Raw genomic sequence first — 23484 nt, forward strand, 5'->3', positions numbered from 1 at the left:
TGTCTCTTCATAAAACACACACACACATCAAGGAGAGGATATACTTGTCTCCTTCCTGATTTACCATTTCCATTTTTAGCAAGCAAACCATAAAAAGGAATTCTGTGCTTTTAAAAGATGACTGTAGCAATGGGAGCAGTGCCAATATTACCTGTGTTTCTAGCATGCATTAACCGTGGAGAGTTTTGTAAGGCCTTATCAACATCATCTGAAGTCAAATGTGGAAGAGGAGCTACAAAACAAAACAAAAAGCAACACCAAAATGAAAAAAAAATTGTGAATTATCTTTTTAAGCCATATTTTCCCCTGCCAGGATTGTGTGAATGAGAGTCTACCGACAGTTTCAGCCTGCAGTTTGTAGGGAGGCGTGTGTGCTACAACTTAAACTAGGGCATTCATGTATTCAACATTATGAATGTATAATATTTCTGACTGATATTGACAGTGTGCGTGTGGAGAAGACTGCACCGCACTGGTGTTGCAATGCTTGTTTTTCTTTTCTTTGAAAAACCATGCTTGCTTTAACTCCGTTAAAATAAGGCAAACCTGAAAAATTTCCTCAAGCTTAAATGAAAGTCCTCAAGGCAGGAATTTGCTAGCCCCCTCTTTCCCTTTGAAATACTAGCCATGCACTATAAGTAATTTGCATTCGGACTTCAGGGACTGTTCTTTTTTTTCATGAATTTACAGAAATTTTATTAAATTCAGTGAAATCTTTCTGATTCTATTCAGAGTAGAGCAAACTGCTGTGAGTCCTTACAGTCATGCCTGGAATTCACTTTATGAATCACTATTTGCACTCTCATTTAGCATTCTCATTATATAAATGAGTATGTGACCAGAAAAAACATTAGTACTGAATCCCATATGATTCTTTTCCTACAGTATGCTGGGTTTTAATTTTATTTTTCTCTGAGATGGACATAAAGAAATATTCCCTGTTTTCGTCAATGAACGTGAGTGAAAGTCAACTGAAATTAATGGGTGTCTTTCCATCAAACTCAAAAGGCTTTGGATCAGGATTCTTAGGAACAGCAAAATTTCCAACAGACATTTGAAAACCGAGCGGACTGTATCCACACCGTTAAGTCTAAGGCTGATATCCTTAGATAACAATCTGCAGACTGATTGTAGCCACTACCACAACGACAGAAAACTAGCTTACTTTCTCTGAGGTAGTGTAGGTGTGACAGGAGGATATCTGCATTATAGCTTGGGGTGAGTCTCTGGAAGTCGTCTTTGGTCATTTTACACAGCTCCTTCCCATCGATGTTCTGGAACAACAAGATGTCCACATCTGGGAGACCATACTCCTTCACTGCCCATTCCAGCCACTGGCGTACATGGTCTGTGCTCCATAACGTAGGATCTGGTGGCATCACAAAGCATAAAATTAGGCAGAGAGGGGAGAGTGCTGATGCGCTGGACCAGTACAAAATAAATGTAGACCACAGCTGAACTGGAAAGAACTTAATCCCGTTTACTGACTGCTGGAAATACAGGACAAAGTAATTTGGTCTGTTGAGTGTAAAGGAGAATAACTGTCTGTGAAAACCTATTAAGGAAGAGCTGTGAGCTCTGATTATTAACAACAAACCCTCTGATGTTGAGTTCCTTCTACCATTTAGCTTTTTTTCTTGTTACTTTTATGTCTCTATCCTCATGCAGAGAATCCTTTTTAGAAAAGGATTTAAGAAATCCCACTAACAGCACTGTAACTTGTATCTGGACAATTTTCAAAGCTCTTTGTTGAATTTTTATCTTTATTCAAGTCAAATTTCCACTCACGTCAGAAGTACTGTTCCTTGGGCACAGGCTAAGTAAGCACTCACAGATTTGGTTAGTTATTTCATAAACTAGAATGGGTCATATTCAAATATTCTGCACTTCCTTTGATAGACTGCTGTGTTGTGTTCCTGTACATTGCTACACCTGCATGATTACTTAGTACCTGAAGTACTGGCATAACGACCTGGTAAAAAAATCCAGATTTTTAGCAAAGCACAGAGCCAAATACCTTGTTGTTTTGGATGAATCCTTGATTTAACTTTAACTTCTTTTTATTTTTTTTTTCCTCTGAACTCCTTGTTTCCTATTTTTCTTCCATTCTACTTCTCCCTCTTCTTGAGCTGCAGTTAGCACTCATCAACCTGAACCTGTCCCTAAGAACCTGCAGTGCACATCCCCATAATGTAAGACAACTCTTACCATGAAGAATTTATACTTTTATGCAGAGAAAAGATTAAAGCCAAGGGGAAATGAACTCCTGGAGAGTTTGGTCTGTGCCTTCCAACCTAAATGACTCTGTGGTTCTGTGATATCCTGAAGACTGAGAACTGAGCACACAGAGGTCAGATGGCTATAGTCCATCATATGAAAGTCAGTAGAAGGGCTGGGACTTGAATGACAGCCTAAATAGCTTTTCTATGATGTAGCTTCAGCACCATTCCCTCTCTTTTGTCTGTCCTTCAGGCTGGTCTGAAAGAGGTGGGAACCTCTTTCCATAGGCTTTTAGAGACTGTCATGCTCTTGCTCACTCCCAATCCTTCACCCAACAGTGCCTTCACCTTTCTGATGCTTCTCTTGACATTTTAAGCCCTGGCAAATCAGAATGTTTATCCTCTGGAGCTTCAGACGTCTCCTCTGTTCTCTGAAGTGTACCAGAAAACACTTAAAAGAACACCTCAATCTCATATGAAATATGTAGCAAACTAGAGGGATGCAAGTGAGGTGGTAAACCTAGGTAGGGTCTGTATAAGATTTCCCACACCTACAACAGAGAACTTCAACAATTACATTCAGTTTGGTTTGAAGTAAACCAGCAAGCACCAGGAATTAAAAAAATAAATTGATTATGCTTATAATTTTAAATTATTCTTATTTATGATATCTAGAAAATTAGCACAGCTGGAAATGAGAAATTTACTTTTTTTACTCCTAAACATTGCCACTTGAGCTGCACAGTGCTACACGGTAGTCAAAGAAAACCAAACGATTTTTACTGATACATTTCTTCTAGGAGCCTCAAAATAGGCTGTTACTGTGACCATCTTGTTCCTTGAATGTCACTCAAATCCACCTGAAAGCTGTTACTGTAGACATACCTCCAGGAACACACTGAGAGAGAAAGATCTGTGTGCGCTAACCAAACTAAGGGTTACTAAAAGACTAAAAAAAGTGTTAAACACCAAAACCACAAATGTTTTAGAGGAACTTTCAAATGTCATGAATGCCAGTGTGATCTGCTTCCAGTTGGCAGGATACTTCATTATTCAGTGCATCCCTCTTCTGTCTTCAGAACAGAACTGTCAATACCATTGCAGAGGATACTGCAACATATTTGTCCACACATATCTTGACAAATAACTGAAATAATCACATCTTGCAAAATGTGGCCACAGTTAGTACTCTTGCATATCTTAGCAACTGAAAAACTGTAAGAATATTAGGCAACATAGCAGTAGCAGAAATGTTTCAGATAGGCACATCTCTGTTGGAAATGAACTAGCAGCAAAACATTCCTTTCTGTCTGCAGGTTATAGGTGGTATGTCTATGCTGTGTACAGCCAGTGGTTTATAAACTCACATAGGTCGTGATGATGGTCTAATGCTTTGACTTCAGAAATAGGCATGCTAATTACTCTGCAAACCAAAGCAACAAACCATTCAGCAGAGGGTTTATTTGGAGGACAAGGCACACAAGACTGAATTCCTTCATGTTCACTTAACTGCTGAATTCCACAACCAAGCTTGCCAAGACTAACCAAGAATTTCTCAATTGTGCTCTTACATTGCTGAAGAGTTGTCAGCTTGCTTATTAAAATACTTTACACCGCCCAAACTCAGGGGATAACCTACACAAATGCTTTTCATGCACTGTTTGATTTTACAGAAGCAATTGTGGTTTTAGCATGCTGGGGGCCAGACTGCACTTGGTATTTGCAGGAATATCATGCGGTACAGTGAGCCTTTCTCTTCCCACACACTTTGCACCCAGCTAGTCCATAGTGTTAGGAAATGGAAGTGACTCTTCATTTTGCCCACTTAAGGGCTAGAGAAGTCAGATAACATCTGAGTGCCTGTAATCTGCCAGTTATGCTGCTGAAATGGAAGGAACAGGCTGGGGAGATGGCTTCACTATGATATTTTTCAGCTCTTTCTCTTAATAACCCTGAGAGATTACTGCTCTTTTCTTCCTGATAACTTGTATTGCATTGCCACTGTTCTCCAAATCCTCTTAAATAATGTTAGCAGACTTAGGGGAAATGTACTTTTTGCTTTGAATTTTTGTGTAGAGGGTCTAACCTGCTGGCACAATGACTCTTCGTTCATTGGTAGTCATATTTGGGGGTGGAACATGCTTCTCTTCCATGTAATTTCCATAGTTCATCCCAACATTTTCTGAGCCGCTAACCATCTTCCCGCCTTTTGCCACGCTACAGTCATCAGGAGAATTCCTAGAAAGAGAAGAGAGGTGTGGCTCTATTATTATTCCAGTCCCCACTAATATCCTCAGCAAAATATCACACTGAATGAAATAGAAAAAACAAGACTCAAGTACCAGGGTTGGGCTATCACTGGAAAACTCAGCACCTGCTACCCAATGACTGCTAATTTCTTCAGCTGCCTCAGAAAGAATGACCAGCCAGTGGACTATATATTTATTGTTATTTTCAAAGGATCAGGCTCTTATATGTCTCCAAACATATAAACATTAACGATTTATTTCCAGCAACCAGACGAGAATGGAGGCTTGCTCATGAGCTTGCTGAGCTTGCTGGCTGCAAGTACTTGCACTTCTCTCTCCAAACATCTCACAGACAACTCAGAAAACATAAAGATACACTTAGGAAAACTATTATTAGCTGTCATTGTCCAAGCCTTGGACAAGGCTTGTCCAAGCCTTGGGCAGCTTTTCATCTGCACTGCTGTCATTGTTTCATGTGGGCCATGCTCAGTTGCTCTTTATGTCATGCAATGTAGACATACTTCTATGTATGGCTTACAGAAAAGGAACATTTGCCAAAGCCATGATTCAAAATACCACACGCATGACTGGAAAAACCTTTCAGCTCCTCACTAGCACAGTCTCCATGGTACTGTAGTCAAGAAATGGAAATCTGCAGAGGATCTGCAACCAGACACCTCTTTAATTTTGGCTTTGCTTTCTGAATAGAGTCTTTTGGTTTAACATCCCACAGGGGGTTCCCTAATGGCATTTTAATTGCATCACAGTTTTCTTTCTGGCAGACACAGACATATTTGTCCCTTAATTTAATGTCTACAACGTGTTTCATCAGAGAGAGAAAAATTGTTACAAAAATCAAAATAAAGAACAGAGCTACAGGGAATACCTTTAAATTTAAAGAGGCTGTTTGGCAAGGGAAAGAGGGTGTTAGTTGGGTTTTGGTTTCTCTAGTGAAACTAAATTGCTAACAAGTTTTCTTTTTGTCCTGCCATTTAACTCCTGAAACTGTACTGTGGTCTTACTACACAGGCAAGCAGTCAGGTTGCAATGCTTCATTTAGTATCCTTGCAAACTGACTAATTTGCAGTCCGGAGAACTGAGACATCCTCCAAGACCCAGACTCTGGATCTATCCCCTGCCCTGCAACATGTGTTTCACCCATAGCCTCTTGCCCTCTGCAGCTCAGAAATCCCAGCTTCTGCTGCAAGCTTTGGGCAGCAGTGTTACTCTAAGTACACCAGTGGTCAGAATACAGACGCTTCCCGACGAGAGTTCTGCTATTGTTTAAGGACAAAAGAGGAAAAATAACACACAGTTTGGACCACTGTCTGCTCAGCACAGGTGAAAAACATGTGGCAGATATTTTATCCAATTCCCAAGTGACTTGGTTGAGCTGCACCCTCAGCACTACCATGGGTCAGGAGCTAAACCAGTTATAATTCTCATATGTGTTTTAAAAAATAACTAGCACTTGGAAAGCTGCAAAGGTTTAAAATACATATTAAATACCAGAAGTACATATTATCACTTTTTTCCACTCAGTGTTACTAATAATTTTACCATGCTGTGTTAAAGTATGTATGAAAAACAAAATTAACTGCTGATGGCTTTCAGTTTAGAAACAAAACATACCACAGAAACCACTCAATGGGTACTGTCATCTGCTTTAGAAGAAGGAACAGGTCCTTAAATGTTGCCTGGGAAATGTTGGCTTCACATACCTTTTTCAGGTATAAAATATCTTGGGTGCTGCATAACGTATTACATATGAAATCTGCATTGTGTGAAGATCCTACAACTCCTTGTCAGGCACAGGACCAAAAAACAACCACAGGGGAAAATGAGTCACCACCTGGTCTTGCCTGTCATTGAGTTGTGGTGAATTTACCTTTTCTTCTCAGAACTAGAGTACTTGGGCGTTATTCTCTCAGGTTTAGCTTTCCTATCCCACTACATACCCCTAAATATAATTCTGGGATGCACTTATTTCTTGTCTACACAGAGATAAGCAAAAAAAAATAACTTTTTCTTTCAAACAGAGAAAAGAGCTTTTGTGATGATTGCTTGTGACTAGAATGTTGGCTTTTTCCATTTACCCTTAACAAATACAAATGCCATATATGTAAAAGTGAGTCTGCATACTAAATCACATATATTTGGAAACATCATCAAACTCATGACCTTACACCTATGCAGATGCTCACCCTGATTTCTAAGGTCAGTTATATTACAAAGACAAAAGAAAGAAACATTTGGCCCATTTGCTGACTTTTTAGAGACGTGTTTGGGAAACAGAGCTAGCAGCATCCTTTGGCCTAACTGGCACAGTTGCTTTATTTTGTTTTCCTGTGAAAAGGAACTTGGCATGTAGGGAGATGAATATCTTGCTGCTGACATGAAATATCACATCAGTATTAGCCTTCACCACTGTTATGGGCAATTGTGCATTAAAACCATTCTTGTAAACACTGAACAGTAAATGATGTGAAAGATCAAGTAGCACACTGCTTTTGGCAATCTGACAGGGCTTCTGAGCTGGTTTTCTGATCTGAATATACAAAGATGGGGGTGGGTAAGATCATAAATAAGTAATAACTTTTCATAAAAACCCAGAAGCAGATGGTCAAGGGTTTTGTCCTGTTAGCTTACTGGGTGGACAAGCAAATCCCCAGTTCAGCAAATCTTCTAGACCACGCTTGACCTCAAGCATGTGTGGAAGCAGCGCCATGGCAGCTAACAGGACTACTCAGGTACTTCAAATTATGCATGCTTACGCATTCCACTGAAGCAAGGCTTAATTCAAATGGCTGGAACCAACTTCTACGGTATAGAAAGCAAAGCTGAAAATGGAAGCAGACACTAGAAAATGGTAATTTTAGTGCCCAGAACAAGAGAGGGATTGTCTGCAAAGGCTTTTTTTTTAGGATTTGCTGTGTGTCTGCTTTATTTCTGAACCACCAGGGGAACAGGGGCAGTGGAAAAGCAGCTTTCAGAAAATGCACCCAGCATAAAGGGTGCAGCTTTTCAGTGATTCATCCTCAGGTATGAACTGAAACCCAAGATGTTTTTCTTCACAGCTGCATGTTATTTTTACCCTTTGTAAATATACTGCATTATACCTGGAATTTACACAAAAAAAGAAAAACAGCCCCCCAAAATGTGAAAATCCTACAGCTGTGCTACCCAAGAGCACTTTGTCCAGTCCTGATCTGATTCTGCTCTGATTGCTGACAAATGACTGTTGAAGAAAATATTTCTCCATAGGTCCTTGGACCTGGAAGCCTTGCCTTTGTTCAGGGTTATTTAGAATCAACCTGAATTGATGGTTAAATTTAGCGCCCATTCCTACTGAAGTCCCTTGGAGTCTTGCCAACCATTGCCTGTGATGAAAGCAGATGTAAGTTCATAAATAAGTGTATGAAACACATTTTTCCTCTTTACTATGCTACTATTTTCCCCATGTGATATAAAACACCTGTGTTCTCTTAAAATGCAAGGTGTCAGAGAAACGCAGATTAGGAATCAGGAAAATTTTACATGATCTCTGTGAAATTCCCATAACGTAACCCCCTAGATTTGATGTTTCTGAATTTCAGAGAGAAATAAATGAGAAAAATTGTATTTTCCAAATATTTACATATCTTTATAAGTTTATGTAATAAGCACAGCTTACAAGATTGGATAACTTCCTTACGGATGCTACTTATAGAAAAGAGGTCTCAGGAGAGTAAAGTGCTGTAAGGATATCTTTGGAGTTTTCCATGCATGGCCCCTATCCAGTACATGGCTGGTTAGGTCAGAGGACATGCTGAGCTATCAGAACTTTTCTTCTGTGAGGCTTTGGCAAACAAAACATGACACTTTCCTAGTGGACACAGATTTCTCTCCCACTTCATAATGCAGGTGATTAAGAGGGAAGCAAGCCTGCAATGTCCCACCTTGTCCTTATGTACAAGAGAGAGAGCTCTGCAAAGCCAGCGCCTTCAGATAATTTGGGCCAAGATACTTAAATTTATGTTTAACCAGAACAACATCATGTAAAGGTCAGTTCATAGTGAGTATATGGCAAACCATACTCATGTTAATCTCCATTCGCTGCAACTACTCAAGTTGTGGTGAATTTGGTCAGCACTTCCCCCCCCCAGATGGCTTGTCACAGTATCACAGTCACACAGTATGTTAGAGGTTGGAAGGGACCTCAGAAGATCATCTAGTCCAATCCCCCTGCCGGAGCAGGAACACCTAGATAAGGTTATACAGGAACGTGTCCAGGCGGGTTTTGAATGTTTCCAGAGAAGGAGACTCCACAACCTCCCTGGGCAGCCTGTTCCAGTGTTCTGTCACCCTCACTGAGCAGAAGTTTCTCCTCAAGTTTAAGTGGAACCTCTTGTGTTCCAGTTTGTACCCATTGCCCCTTGTCCTATCATTGTTTGCCACTGAGAAGAGCCTGGCTCCATCCTCGTGACACTCCCCCTTTATATATTTATATACACTAATAAGGTCACCCCTCAATCTCCTCCAAACTATAGAGACCCAGCTCCCTCAGTCTTTCCTCATAAGGGAGATGCTCCACTCCCTTAATCATCATAGTTGCCCTGCGCTGGACTCTCTCCAGCAGGTCCCTGTCCTTCTTGAACTGAGGAGCCCAGAACTGGACACAGTATTTCAGATGTGGTCTCAAAAAAGTCACTGAAAAAGTGGTCCATGAAGGAAAAAATATAAAACCCCTGAGAGTTGGAGGTACACTGCTGTTTCCTAAAGCACATCTGACATACTTTACTCCACAATATCAGTTCCAAGGGTTACACAGCTGCAGCCCCAAATTCTCTTCCCTGCCCCTCTCCACACCTTCATGAATGACTGGGATTCACACCTGCTGAGACCTGCTGCAGAAGTGACATGCAATGAGGGGTCCTGCAGTTGTCCCTTCGGGTTCCCCCCGGCACCACTCACTGGGGACAGCTCAACCCTCCCTGGTGAGAAGAAGCCCAGGCTTTCCACCTGCCAGAGCAGGACTGCGGCTGCACCACCAGCTTCGCAGGCCCCCAGGGGCTGCTTCCTTGGCACCAGTAGGGATCCCCGGGGTTGCTAAGTGAGACTCTGAAAAGCGCTTTCAGCAGTGGTATCAGAGGCTCCAACACTTGCTTTGACAGAGCTCAGTTTCCACCACACACACTCATCACCCAGCATCACAGCTGGATGCGGCTGCCCAGCTTCTTCTGTGCCTACACCAGGCCAAGCCCTGCAAGCACATCAAGCCCTCTGCTTCTGTGCAGGCACCTGCCTTTAAATCTGCCAAGTGAGCACTGCCACACTCAACCTGCTGAAAGGAAAACACGGGTTTTATTTTCCCTTCCAAGGTTTCTTGTGAAAGCAGTGCAAGTCCACAGAGAGCTTCAGCATAACAGAGGCATTAAAATGCCAGAAAACGCACAGAGGTTGAAATATCCCTGTAGTGCTCATACAGGTTTTCATGCAACTGCTTAGCAAACTGGACTGGGAAGCTGTTTCCCTAGCAAGTACAATCACAGAATCATGAAGTATACAAATAACTAAATAGATGACTGGGTGGGTAAGTAACTCAGTGTTTAGCTACAACCTGAGTCATTCCCCCACCAATGTGGGGCGGCTGTGTGAAGGCGATGCTTGCCCACAGGAAAGGGGATAGCCAGTATGGAAGTGAGCTGATGAGGTCTGTGGAAAGGAGGGAAGCTCCTCAGGACCTGTGCCACCAGCTGAAGCTGACTTAAGTTGATGCTGAAGCCCCAGTGACAGTCTGTTTATCTTTGCTGTAAGGTGAACGTCAAAAGCAGTCCTAAGAAGACAAAAGAAAAGGAAATAAGGGAAAACTCAAGTCCTCACTGAGCCATGCAGTCATGGAAGCGACTTCATGTGGGGTTAAGCAGGGGCAACCAAAACGGTCTTCAACAGCTCCAACGGACCAAGGCTATGGAGAGGCTGGGATTGGAGCAGTCCCATGCTAATACACCCAGCAGCATCCAGAACAGGGGCAGACACCACTCTGTGGGGTGCCCTGGGCTCAGTAGGTGCTCAGGGTCACACGGGGCTGTCCCAGGGGTCACTCAGATATGTTACAGTGTGGCACTTAGAAGCCTGTCCAGTTCCTTCCTCCAGCGAAAGGAAAAAGCAAACACCACATGCCAACACATGCAACGTTGCTGGCTTTCTGTAAGCAAAATAAAAGACTCTTGTTTATTGAGTTGTATATGCAGCAGCCGTTCATTTTCAATCAAACAATAACTTCTGCTAATTGAAACAATCTTTTCCATTTTTTCTTTTTGTTTTTGCTAACTTTCCCTGGCTATCTTGTAGTCCACAGCTGCTTCAAGCCTTAAGGCCAACATGGCAAATTAAGGCAGTCAGCATCTGGCTCACTAGAGGCCAGTCAAGCTATAAATATCACCAGCCTGGCTCTTTGTGTTCACAGTGCAGGGAAACAGCTGGTTTAAGTTTGACTGCACGTTGTCATTTCTCCATTAGTGCAAACACTTCAATATTTCTTATGTGTCAGGTTAGAGTGAAGAAAGGCAAAGAAGGGAAGGGGGTCACTAAAAGCCAAAGCTAAGAAATGATGTTCTGTATATACATAGTTTACAATTAGATTGCTGCCTGGGAGAAGGCTGAAGTCTGACATGGTGATAGCTAGGCCAAAGCCACAATGACTTCCCAGTTGGCCTACAACTTTCAGGACCTATTTTCTGTTGTTTTTCTTTTATTATTTTTATAGAAATTCTATTATAATGGTAATTGATTACATTTCTCAACTTGCATTTCATTTCAAGAGCTTGTAAGACCGTTGTATTTGTGGTTTCATAAAATATGAAATGCCAGGAGACAGGGCCCTCCACAAAGCAGATATGTCTTCTTTTGTGGGCACGGATTATATAGAAAGTTAGCAAAGTAGAGAATGCCAGGCATAAACAAAAATGACATATTGCATGGAAACCATAATCCCTATGTCTACGGAATGTCTGCTGAGTTTTGTGATTAGCATTATTGGGCTGTGAGGCTGATGGGTGCCAAATGGCAAAGCAAATGATGAGCCACTCTTCCTTTTCTTACACACTTTCTGCTCTGTCTTAAAATACTGTTCCCAAGTTTTAAATACTGAACACTCCACTGGTATTACCCTGATCAAAATAAAACTTCTAATAAAGGGGGAGAGGAGAAGACTCATCTTCAAATGTGCTGGGTTAGAGACAACCTACCTACTGACAGTGCCTGTGTCATACCAGCCCGAGGAAACACCATGACCAGTGGCTCTAAATGCTCTAGACATAGTAAATACTGTACTGGAAATAAAGTAGTAATAATAGTAATAGTCAGAAATAATGACAGTGATAATAACTCTTGTGGGGGCCTATGTTATTATCTGGAAACTGATTTTGGCTGCTTAGCACTTTTGAAACTGGCTATCCTCACCTCCTTCTTAAACTCCTGAAGCTAAGCACACAATTAAACCATCAGTTGTCAATCCAAAATGTAACCATGCCAATTATGAATGAACCCATTATCCCAGAGTGGAAAGCTTCTTAGCTGGTAGTTGCCAGTCCAGCAGCCTCAAAAAAAGCTGCAAAAAAAAAAAAAAAGTGTTTTTTTAGTCTTTGGCAACATGTTTGCTTCAAAAATAGAGCCAAACCATGCACACAAACACACACTCACACACACACATGCACTGGTGTTACGGTGGTGTATTTTCAGAGCAAAAAGAGACTTCTTGAGGTTGATTCAGAGAAGATCCTGAATTTGTAGTTTTTCCAGTTTGGTAAGCAGCCACTTCACCAACCACCCAGTCAGTGGGAAGAAAGATTATGAGTCTCAGATAACTAACATCATGGCTTTTTACCCAAGATTTATGTTACTTTATAAAGGCAGCACCAATATGTGAGTTAGGAAAGTCATCCTCTTAAGACAGATCTCCCAGCTTTGTTGAGGACTGATGCAGGGGCTGACTCAAACCCTTTTGGAGCCAGAGGTGTCTCATTGATTGCAGTGGGTTTTGGACCATGCTTGTTGTTTAGTCTGAGCTGAGGTTTACCAAGAATACCAGGGCTGCATGCCGGTGGTACACCACTAGAAGTGGAAGGGATGGCACTGTGCCTCAGCCATGGGGCTGTGCACCAGGGATGGAAAAAGCCATGCCCCTGAAAAACAAGTGATGTCAGGGTAATTACTGCAGATCAAGCCTGTTTATGCATGTGTTAGACACACACAAGGTGTGCAAGTGCTCTAAGTAGTTCCATCAGTATCATACCACAGACTGGAGCATAATGCAGAGGTGCCTCATATAGCTTAAAGCATGTCAGCCTGGTTCCCGGGAGCAGGATGGTTCTGTCATGGTGGCAATACAGAGATCCATATGAATGAATACACCCTCCTTAGAGGCTGCACATCCACTGGCACATGGATAGACAGTGCAAGGTACCTCAAGCGCTACCCATTCAAATTTGCTGGTTTGTATAGCAAAAACCAGTTACTACTTAGGAGGCTTACAACAAGGGCAAAATTAAACGAAAGAAAAAAAAAAAAAAAGAAAGACAAAAACTTGAGGTCACTTGGGACTCCTAAAAGTCCTCCTGTGTGTCAGAAGCACTCAACCCAGCTAGTACAGAGGCTCTTTGATGAGAACGTAGAACAGTAACATGCAAAGAAAAATGGTATTTCCCAAAAGAGCCAGCACAAAAGATGTATTAAGTGGCAATTTCATTCTCAAATGGTTTTCGAGCAACAATTGGTAGCACTTAAATCAACATTTTGCACATGATTAAATCTTAATGGCAACTAATTATTTCTGGCATTTCTTTAAAACTCAGTATCAGCCAAGTTGATGTTGGAAAAATTCTGCTGTGCTTTCACTGCAGCTAACTTTCAAAATGCTTTTTCAATGAAATCATCACGCTGCTCGTGGCAAGCGAAATTTATCTGTGGCCTGAATAAGACCCTGTGTTCCACTTCAGCCTCCCTTAAAAAGATTGATTACCAACTAGTAAATGTAGTTCTTCCAAGCTACCTTCTTTTAGTCCCACCCACGGGCATGATGGAGTCACATGGGTGAGTGTATTCAGAGACCACTGAGAAATCCAAGGATTTAAATGTTGTTCAAGAAGTACCTAGGGCCTTGTGAAAGTATTTTCACAGGAGTGAATTCCACTGTAACTGCATAACATGACTTGTACTCCCTTGTTATAGAATCGCTCATACTTAATTTGATAAAATATGTAAAGAACAACAAACAGAAAAGTAAGAAACAGTATGACATATGCAATCTCTAGATTTATATTATAGCGCCTTACTACAACAAGGTGAATCTTTTGGTCTGACTCAAGAGCAATAAATAGCAGGAAATAATATTATTACATTCAGGTGAAAGATTGGCAATATGGTGGCACAAAGGGCTCATTAGATTTATGTACCTGAAAGAAATATAATGGCTGTACCAACGTAATGGATTTAAAGAAACTCAATTTGATACCATCTGTGACAATCTGCATTATATATACAACAACAGCAAGGTAAATGACAGCTTGAATTTAAACTTTTCTTGCTTTATTTAATTTAAGGTAGGCCCTTAGGCTATATTTTCTGGTGCTGTGCAACAGTGTCTAGCTTTAAAAATACTGTTATTGTTAAACAAACGCGTGTAGCTAATCCCTCTGCAGCCCACTGAAAATAACCCTTTAATATCATTCTAATGTTATTGCTTCAGTATTCACAGGAATGCCAGTTCTGAGACTGTTATGTTTTGAGATCTAATGTGGGGCAATTACAGCCAAAGTGTATCTGGGGAAAGTCCTAGCAAAGTGAGTCCATTTCTGCTTTGAGTAGGTACTTAATTGCTGATGTGTAAGGGGTTCAGTAGGCTCCTAAAATTTTATATGCCTTTCCAGACAGCAAAATATATGGCCAGGAAGTAGCCTAACACACTGAGAAAGTAGAGCTGGACAGCAAAAAATTGCAATGTTAACTATTCTCTGGTTGCTATTTTGTGGGGTCTGTTACCGTGCTTTGTATCCTTTTTACACAGACCTAGGCTCCACGTAGGAAGATGATTACAGAGGATACTCTAGAGATCCTAGAGGTAGCACTTCTCTGGCTCTGCAATGTGGCTGTAGTATTTCAGACTCCTTTGGGACAACCCAGATTTTAAAATAGGTGTGAACAGATCAGGTACAGTTTTACTAAAAATGAAAAGCAGCTCTCGCTACTGCATGTGTTAACTTATAACATATGAAGCATTATTAAGAACTGAGCATTTCATTCAAGGAAATACATTTATGGACTGCAAATAAGCAAGGTGAGGAAGGCTTCTGCAGAAAAGAAAATGCAAAGTAACCTGCAGAATGGCAGGGAACCTCTAGTCTGTGAACAGAAAGTGTGACCAATACTATGTATGTGATGGACAGCACATAACCTGCCAGGAAACCAGTGAAACACCAACATCAAATGGCAAAGACCTAGCAGGACCTGAGGATGGAATAAATGGGTTTAGATTTGTAATAGATGTATAAACTGCATTGAGCTCTACTGACATCCATATTGACAGTACTCATCGGTATCATATCAGAATATTTTACATGGTTAGGAATAATTTATTTCTGATAAAAATTTCTTAATGCAATGTTTGAGTCCTACACAAGTTTTTTTGCAACTAGCAGGAATATTACGTATTAGGAAGCTTTCCAATTCCCAAAGTATAACACTGTACATATTACATGCACATATGTGCGTGAGATTTAGGAATGCCACAACATATTTACATTTGCTACTTGGTATTGTTAGTTCTTCATTAAAAATGTAATATCTAGATCTATTTTTTAGGCATGTGTTAGACCTTATAAAATAATAGCTCTTTGATGGAATAAATAGTGCATCTTAATTATTTTTTTATTTATTTTTATGTCATGTACAAGCATGCAATTTATGTATTTTTTTAATTCTTTTTTATTTTATATTCTGTTAATCTGTTCTTTTTTTGGTAGTCTGTAAGTGATTTTTTTTTTTTAATGTTGGTTTTTTTCAGCCTTAGGAATTATAGTGAAGTATTAATTTTCCTTGTTTTCTCCAGTTAACAACTCTGCATTGATCTGTCAATAGGGGAGGCTGTCAAATCCAAGATTAATAAACAAACCTCTGCTTCCAATGCTGCAGGTTATTTTAAATTCAATATAGAAAGAATTACATTTCTTCCCATTATATTTTCAGCCAGGACATGCCTTTTCGAAAAACCAGTGTTCTGATCAAAACCATTTTGCAGTTCAGAGCAGTAACTTGTACAGCCTCTTCCAGCAGCATAGCTTATGTGCCAGCTCATATGCTTGTTCATATCGGGAAAGAACGGCCACACCTGGGCTGTTCATTTTCTAGTGATGAACACATTAAGCATCTCTGAGTGATGATGTCCAGAGAAAAATGAAGAACTTTTAGATTTCATGTGCTGCTCAACTGATCTGAACTAAACTCCAAGTCCAAATGATGGAGTAGATAGACCTAATGCTATTTTTTTTTTTAGAGAAGAGGCACACAGAATTGCTTCTTTTCATCCCTTTACTTCTGTAATGGTGGTAAAAGTGGTCAGGATAGTGCAAAACCATCTTACTGGGGGTCCAGATGCCTTGGTAACTCTTGGGTATCACATCTTTATAAAATTAACAGCTCTGCTGGAAAAGTAGGAATTAAAATTATGCCTCATGACTAATCAAAATAGATTGATTTAAGGACAATTCCCCAATGCTCAGATTATACATCCTTCAAAAATAGATGCCTGTTCTGCTAGTAACAGATAGTGTGAAGACCGGGATACCTCTGTAGGAAAGGCAGATATTTCTCTCCACAAAGGGCAACTCAGGCAGTCTAAACCAGCAGCCACTTCCTGTCTATTGACTGTGCAGGTAGCCAGAGTGTCACCCTAAGGTGATATTAATAGAAACTAGCATACACTAATCAAAAATAGCACAAAGGAAGGAGAAATTATAGGCATTAGAAGATATGTCCAAATAGCCTGTTTAATTCAGGCCTTCTGAATGCTTATCCATCCCTGAAAAGTTCACATATGGAAGGTGAATATATCTTAGATTGGGGAGGTAAGGGTGGCAAATCCCCTTCCTGGCCCCCACAGATTCATGACCTCAGCCAGCAGGTTGTAAAACATGTTGAACACAAGCCTGCCCTGTCCTGCCTGCTGAAATCAAGCTGCCAGGCAGGCAGCAAAATGCAAACTGAGGGTTCAGGTGAGAGATGGGGAGCTCTCGTGACTCCACTGCAGCTCCTCGCTCTCTGGGTTACTTCTGGTTTTATTCAACAATGGCACAGCCCCCAGGAGAGAAGCAAAGGCCCTAAGCACAGGATCTCTTCCTGCTGCACACCCAAACACACATCTATCCACAACAACACTTTCAGGCCTCTCTAGATAGCAAGGCAGGACTTGTCTGAGTTCTTAAATCAGAATGTAATCCTTACCAGTGTCGCTACCAAGGATTAGACAGGACACAGTTTCAGCTAATAAAAGACAGAATTACTGCACACAATTTTGTCCCTAAACTGCTACAGAAACAGCCAAATACTTGGGATTCATGAGCTGAGCATTAATATTCAGGTTAGGTATGTATTTCGGGAATCCAAGACAGAAAATTCAAGATTCTGGCTTGATGATTTTAAAAATGTGATTGCAACAATTGCAAACAAATCTTCCTTAATATCTGGCAGTACGTCAAAATAGGACTATGTGAATGACTGACTTTAGTTATGTATAGCATTGCAAATTATTACCACTAATCTCAGTAACAATTAATATTATCTACTCCCATGCATTTTATGACATTTATACTGTGAAAAACTATGATTAGTTGTCTTAAATAAATGCCAGCACAGATACTTAGGAAGCAGGCGAACCTGGTTTTGAATTAATACTCCATTTGTGATTAAATCTGTGCATTTACTCAGCACAAAAAAGAAAGAAAAAAGAAAAACAACCCACTCACTGAAACTGTAAATGAATTATGAATAAGAAGAGTTACAAGAAGACTTCTCTAATTCTCTGTAACTTCAGATCACCATTTATTTCTTCGTATTTCAAATCTTTGACTGTTCACTAGAAATCCTGATTTGACTCCAGCACAATTTCCATCCTCACTGGTGAAAAAGTGTAGGTGTGATAAGCTGTCAACCACTTTGCCCTGCTTGTGGTGCTCATCACATTAGCACAGCAAGTGCGAACAGTAACCACAGTGCTCATGGTTGAGGTTTTTCTAAACAACTGATCCTGGGAGATGAGATCAGTAGGCAGGTGTTTGTGGCGGAGAGATGTGAAGCACAGCCTTTACTGGTACATCACCAACAATTGCGAGCAACCGACTCTCTGGACCTCTGCCCTTCAGCAACACCAAAGGAAAACTGTTTTGACAGTGAGGCATTTGCAACAGGAAAGCACTTGTTTGGATAATTTCCTTGGAAAAAAAAAATAAAAATCTTCATTGTGCTTTTCAGATGGAAGAAATCCATAGAGTGTTCCTATGCTTGAGGAAGATACCAGTCAATATACACAGCTTCACTGCATTACTTTCCACTTAATCGATTCAATTCTCCATAGAGAAACTGATAAAAAAAAAACGTCCCAAGGTAACTGTTAAAGCGCTGACATGCTGTGGCTGCTGCCTGCTGAACTGAATAATTTCTTTTCTTGTTCCTTTCTACTCCCCTGCTTGTCTCCATGCATATGCTTTTTCTTCTTAAATCCAACTCCAGGGTTATGTTTTTTGGCACTGTTTACATTAAATATAAAAGTAAAGATAGATAGCTCACTCCCTCTGCCACTACAAGAATTTACTTCCTGTGCTTCTCTGCCTGATTATATTTAGAGCAAAAGGCGACTGCCCAAGTTACTGTATTTTCAGAGCTTCCATAGAGTGTTATTTCACATACACCACACCCTTACATGGATCAGTGCTGCCGGGCCAGATTACAGCAAACTCACATTTTGCTAACTTTAATACATGCTCTTTCACTTGGCATGCAATGCAAGTTCACATCCAAAATTATCGTCAGTAAGAAGAAACACAGTAAGGTGTTGCACAAGCTCATGAAAAGACGCTGCCTGTAGCACCATTTGAAACTCTCACAACACCTGAATAGGGCTGGCAGGCATGACCCACAACGTGCAGCAGACCTGTAGGCTTCTAGTACAGCAGCTGGTGGTTAGGTGGGGTACCTTAGGGCATCTAAAATGCTTCTAGATTCAGATTTAGACAATTGAACTAGACCCATCTTTAGAAAAAGTAAACTTGAGCCACGCTAACACTGGCCTTGTTACCTTGACCCATTAACTTGGTTTGGGTTACACTCCATCTTGATGGTGACTCTGGCTGGGGGCTGTGATAACCAGTCTTGCTGGGGAACACGCGGACTCATCTTTGAAGTCTGCCCATATTCACTGGAGGAGGAGGCCGTCATCTCTGTCTTCGCAAGGTGGGGTGATCCGTAGGCACACTCAAACAAGGACTGGTCTTCACTCACCACTGATAATGCTTCCTGAAAACCAGAGATGAGAAGTCAGCACGACCATGTTTCAGAGTAAAGGGCTTGTCTCTCTCATGAGAGGATGAACAGCTGGTCATCTGCTGAAATGCTCATTACTTTTTAGGCATGCTGCTGCTGTCAGTGGAGGTAAGGATTTGTGATGCCAGATATGCCATCAGCATACGGCAGGAAGACAATCTCTCCCCTGTAGAGACCCTTCCCACCAGCGGCTGAGAAGATGCACAAACACACACTACCAAACACTTGGGAATAGTGGCCCTAGGATAGGAGCTGAAAGGAAGGAGAGGGCAGGACAGACAGCAAAACTGAGACCTCTGGCATCCCAGGTAGGAATGCAGAGGGCCAGATACGCTGGGGTAACAAGCAAGCTGCCATCTCTGCATTAACTGCCCCTTCAAGGAGTGACCAAAGCCAGGCCTTGCTTACTCACTGGGAGCTCCTCTTCCTTCCTCTGGGATGCAGGCCAAGTCCCTTCTGGAAAGGGAGCCAAGACGGATGGGTGCATCCTCCAGTCCAGGGACCCTGCTCTTTATGCCAGTATCAGCTGCCAGCTTCAGCAGAGGTTCCTGACACCAGCCCTGAAGAGATACCATTGCCCACCATCCACCTCCCTCTCTCTCACGGCAAACCTTCTTGGTGCACCTCCTTGGCTGGGCATCCCACTCTGGCACTGTGGGAAGGGCTTCCCTAGCCGCCTTCCCGCGGCAGCACTGCAGTTATGACCGTCAAGGGTGGCAGGCCTGTCAGTGGCAGGGTGGCTGCCGTCATGGCTACATGCCAGACAGAGAAAAGGTCACCTTCTCTCCCCATCACCATGCATTCGCATTGGCCCCAATTCCTTCCCCATGCTATCTGGAGCCAAGTTAAGGCAGTGAGGCAGTGCCTGGTCCTGGCTCAGGCAGCCAGCATGCATGCCATTGGGAAGCTACAGGAAGGTCTGATGCTGCCAAAGGGACCCTCCTGCCTGAGCCAAGGCTCCCTAGCCATGCAACTAGTCTGGGCTCCCACCCTCCTCCTGCCTCCAACACAAGACAGGCTCAGGGGTCGCCCTTCGGAAAGCAGCCTTTCAGGGAAAGCCTCCCTCTCTAGGAGCTACTTACGGTGAACATAGGAAATAGGGGGTCTAAACAGACAGCAACCCAAACAGTGACTCCCTCCTCCCACCCTAGTGCTATGGCTTTGCCCTGTGATGAAGTGGAACATGAGTGCAGGCTGACACTTCCCTCTCCACCAAATGTGGCCCCTGCCAGCACTGTGGTGCAAGCTCCAGCACCAGGCTGGTGGAGGAGGCTCGGTGTGCAGCACACCAGATGACAGCTGCCATGGAGGCGGCCAGCTGGCCATGGCTGGAGGTGCAGGGGCCAAGAATAGGGGTGTGAACCGAAGCCAGATTTGGGGTAGGGTGATCGCGAGGCAGCTTGTGTGGGCCTGTGCTGCTGCCAGCCCTGCGCTGACAGCCGATGGGAGGACAATAAAACTGTGTGGCTCTGTCAGCAGAGGAGGACGTGGTGGAGAAGGGAGAGGGGAAAGAGAGAGTGATGGGAAGCTGGGAGGCTGCCTGCAGGCTGCTGCCTTCCTTGGCTACCAGAAAAGTATTTGCACAAGCTCCAGCAGTTGCACGCTGCCCTAAAAATCAGCAGTTGTATTTGTTCATTTTAAGGTGGTACACGTTTATCATTCCTTTTACCTGCCTGGTTTGTGAGCCCTTGGGGCGTACTCTGTTAATATGACCTATGAAGTTTTCTCTGCAACCTCTTCTTATTACTTCTGATGAAAATTGAGATCACCCCTTAACCTCTGGATATGAGGAATGGGATCCCAAGCAGCCCTTCAAATACCACAAGACTTGTGACTGAATCACTAACAGTAACTCATCCCGCTACAGAGCAGGATGCAAAATTCAGGCAGCTATCTGCACCATTTCATTAGTGTTTTTCAGATATTGTCCAAGTGCAAAGGTCACCCACCAGGCTGTCACCATTAACTCCCCAGTTAACACCCCTGCTTTGCATGCTCTTCTGCCAGCCTGCACCCAGCTACTGAACTACTGCCTCTTGGGTCTCTGGGGGCGTGAACGTGCTTCTGTAAGACAGAAGGGATGCCAGAACAACACTTCTCCTTTTTCCCGTGCCTCTCAGACTCCTGTGTGTCTCTGGCCTGCTAAAAACTGTTGCTGGTGGTGGTCTGGAGCTTTTATGATAAGTTGTTTCTGGGAAAGCTTGCAGAGAGCTCTTGCTTTCCAAGGAGGAGCAGGGTGAGGTGGCTGCTGGTCCCTTGCTCCCCAAAGATTGCTCCCTGGCTAAACTGCCCTGAGAGACAGCAGGAGGACTTGATGTGCTTAGGTAGTAAAGTAGCACGGATCATATCACAAGAACCAAAGAAAGAATATGTTACACTAGAAAGAAAATAGAAATTTCTTTCTTAGCAGTTCATGACTGTTTTTCCAGGTGATCACAATGCATCCCATTACTGAGACTATTTACTGCACAGTTCCCTCTTTTCTGCCCCACTGTAGAGCTAATACGTGAGCCAAACCCCACAAAATAAAATGTTAATTTTGGAAGAGCTAGATCGAGTATATGCATGAATGTGTGAATTATACAGGATGAAGTAGACACAAGGTTGCAAATACAGCAGGCAGAATGCTATTTTACTCTGTAAACCATTTACTAATAGACCTCTTCAGAACAGGCTTCAGTCACTATATAATGGATATTATTTCTCATCCTCCCACACATATGTGAAACAAAGCAAATTTATTCTGGTTCCTAGTAAACTTGACTCTGCCTAATGTAAGTTAATTTATGAGTATTTAGGGTAAGTATAACTGTAAACAACAACAACAACAAAAGGTTTTTCTATTTATTTGAATTACTAATGCCAGTATATATTGCTTGTGCTATGGATGCCTATTATGTTGCACAAATAGGTAAAGTCCACACATTTTAACTTCCACAGGAGGACAACAAATGCTGCAAATATGATCCCAATTAATAAGGGTTATGTGAATATCTAAAGACTATGACAAAAACAAGACAAGCATAAATTAACCCAAGACACAGACTCAGACTTCATTCACATTTCAGGAAAAAAAAAGCCTCATTATTCATGGAGAAATAAAAAAAAAGCTCACTTTACTAGCTGGAGTTTTGTTCTGATTTAATAGCAAACACTCATCTGTACTCCATCCTGCTAGTTATCAGTGCACGCTGACAGGTCTGTAAAAGCTCTGTACGAATAACTGAGTTTCTGCCAACTTTGCACACTGTTGGGTTGGTCCTTATGTGGAAGACTTACTAATGTGTACTCTACGATAATGAGTATCTCTGATAATTTACTGCAAGTGCTTACTGATCTTTGCTGTCCAGTCTTGAAGGACAGCAGGACATGCATCACCCCTCTGCATCACCCCTCCCTTGAGCACATTACAAAAGCTGAACTGGCCATCTAAGCTTTTGCACAATTTTGAGGAGTCAGCATAACCGAAGAACATTGTCTAAACTAGAATTAGCCTTACTTCCTCTTTAACCATCTTTCCTCTCTCACATAAGTGCGACTGAGGTTTCAATGTGGGAAACATGGAAACTATGTGTAACATCTGCTCTGCTATTCATCCTGCCAGCCAGGACTCAGGCATACCAACTGTCCTGTCCTTCAAATGCTGCTAGAACCACTGATGTCAATTTACCAACAACCCCTACAGGTGATATATGTGGTCCTTGAATATTCAAGGAAAACATTTTCTGCAACAGACAGGTGGGAGCCATGTGTCCATGGTTGGCAGCTGCTGCCTGTCTTCCTCATAGTGATCTTAAAAGCTGAGGATTTCTGGCCCAGGCTTTTCTGAATCCAGTGACCTTGCAAGGCATGGTGATGCTGAGCCATCAGACTTCATGCAACCCAATACAACCTCATGTGAAATTTGTATTGTGAAAAGCATAAAAATAGCATGAAGAAGTATAAAACATTTCTCAGCTATACAAGAATGTGACATAATATGATATCCCCCAAAACAGACAGAAAATGTGCTTCAGCTGCTCCTTGGGTGCATTGTTTCATCTTGCCTTTCCTTGATTTCACCTTTTAGTAATTAAAGTCTTCAAGCCTTAACCCTACATAAGCTATGAAAGAAAAGCAATAACAGCAAACTACTTTACTGAACAGCTGACAGAAAGCAGTATGGATATTTATTTCTTAAACACAGGGACTTAAAAATGTGCTTTCTCCTATGATTCTGAATTCATGATTTTGGACCAAATGTATTATAAATACTATCAGTATTCACTGTTATAAAGAATAGTCACATGATCTGGCCATATATAAACGTAGACAAAACTATCAATACTGACAATTTTTTTGGCAAGGTTTTTCTACATATGGATACCAGTTCTATTTCTAGCAAATACTTTTCATTGCTCATTTGCTCTTTTTTTATCATCCATTATAATGCTGTTTCTGGAGCA

At 41.9% G+C, this 23484-nt stretch overlaps 1 protein-coding gene across 5 annotated transcripts in view; it reads right to left on the reverse strand.

Moving 5' to 3' along the window:
• The window catches only part of ERG (ETS transcription factor ERG), a 107494-nt gene that overhangs the window by 14197 nt on the left and 69813 nt on the right, over positions 1 to 23484 (reverse strand). For 4 of the 5 annotated variants that reach the window (XM_061359168.1, XM_061359169.1, XM_061359171.1 and 1 more), the window contains exons 2-5: positions 18795 to 19012; positions 4306 to 4457; positions 1166 to 1369; positions 152 to 232 (exon numbers count right to left, since the gene is read on the reverse strand). In XM_061359168.1, the coding sequence (XP_061215152.1) occupies positions 152 to 232; positions 1166 to 1369; positions 4306 to 4457; positions 18795 to 19012 (655 nt within the window). The remainder of the gene's footprint in view (positions 1 to 151; positions 233 to 1165; positions 1370 to 4305; positions 4458 to 18794; positions 19013 to 23484) is intronic. The other variant, XM_061359170.1, reaches the window with a different exon arrangement.

This window comes from Neopsephotus bourkii, unplaced genomic scaffold (assembly GCF_033783945.1).
Source record: "Neopsephotus bourkii isolate Nb327-2 ecotype Australia unplaced genomic scaffold, CSIRO-AGI_Nbou_v1 NB_962, whole genome shotgun sequence".
NCBI classification, from domain to species: domain Eukaryota; kingdom Metazoa; phylum Chordata; class Aves; order Psittaciformes; family Psittacidae; genus Neopsephotus; species Neopsephotus bourkii.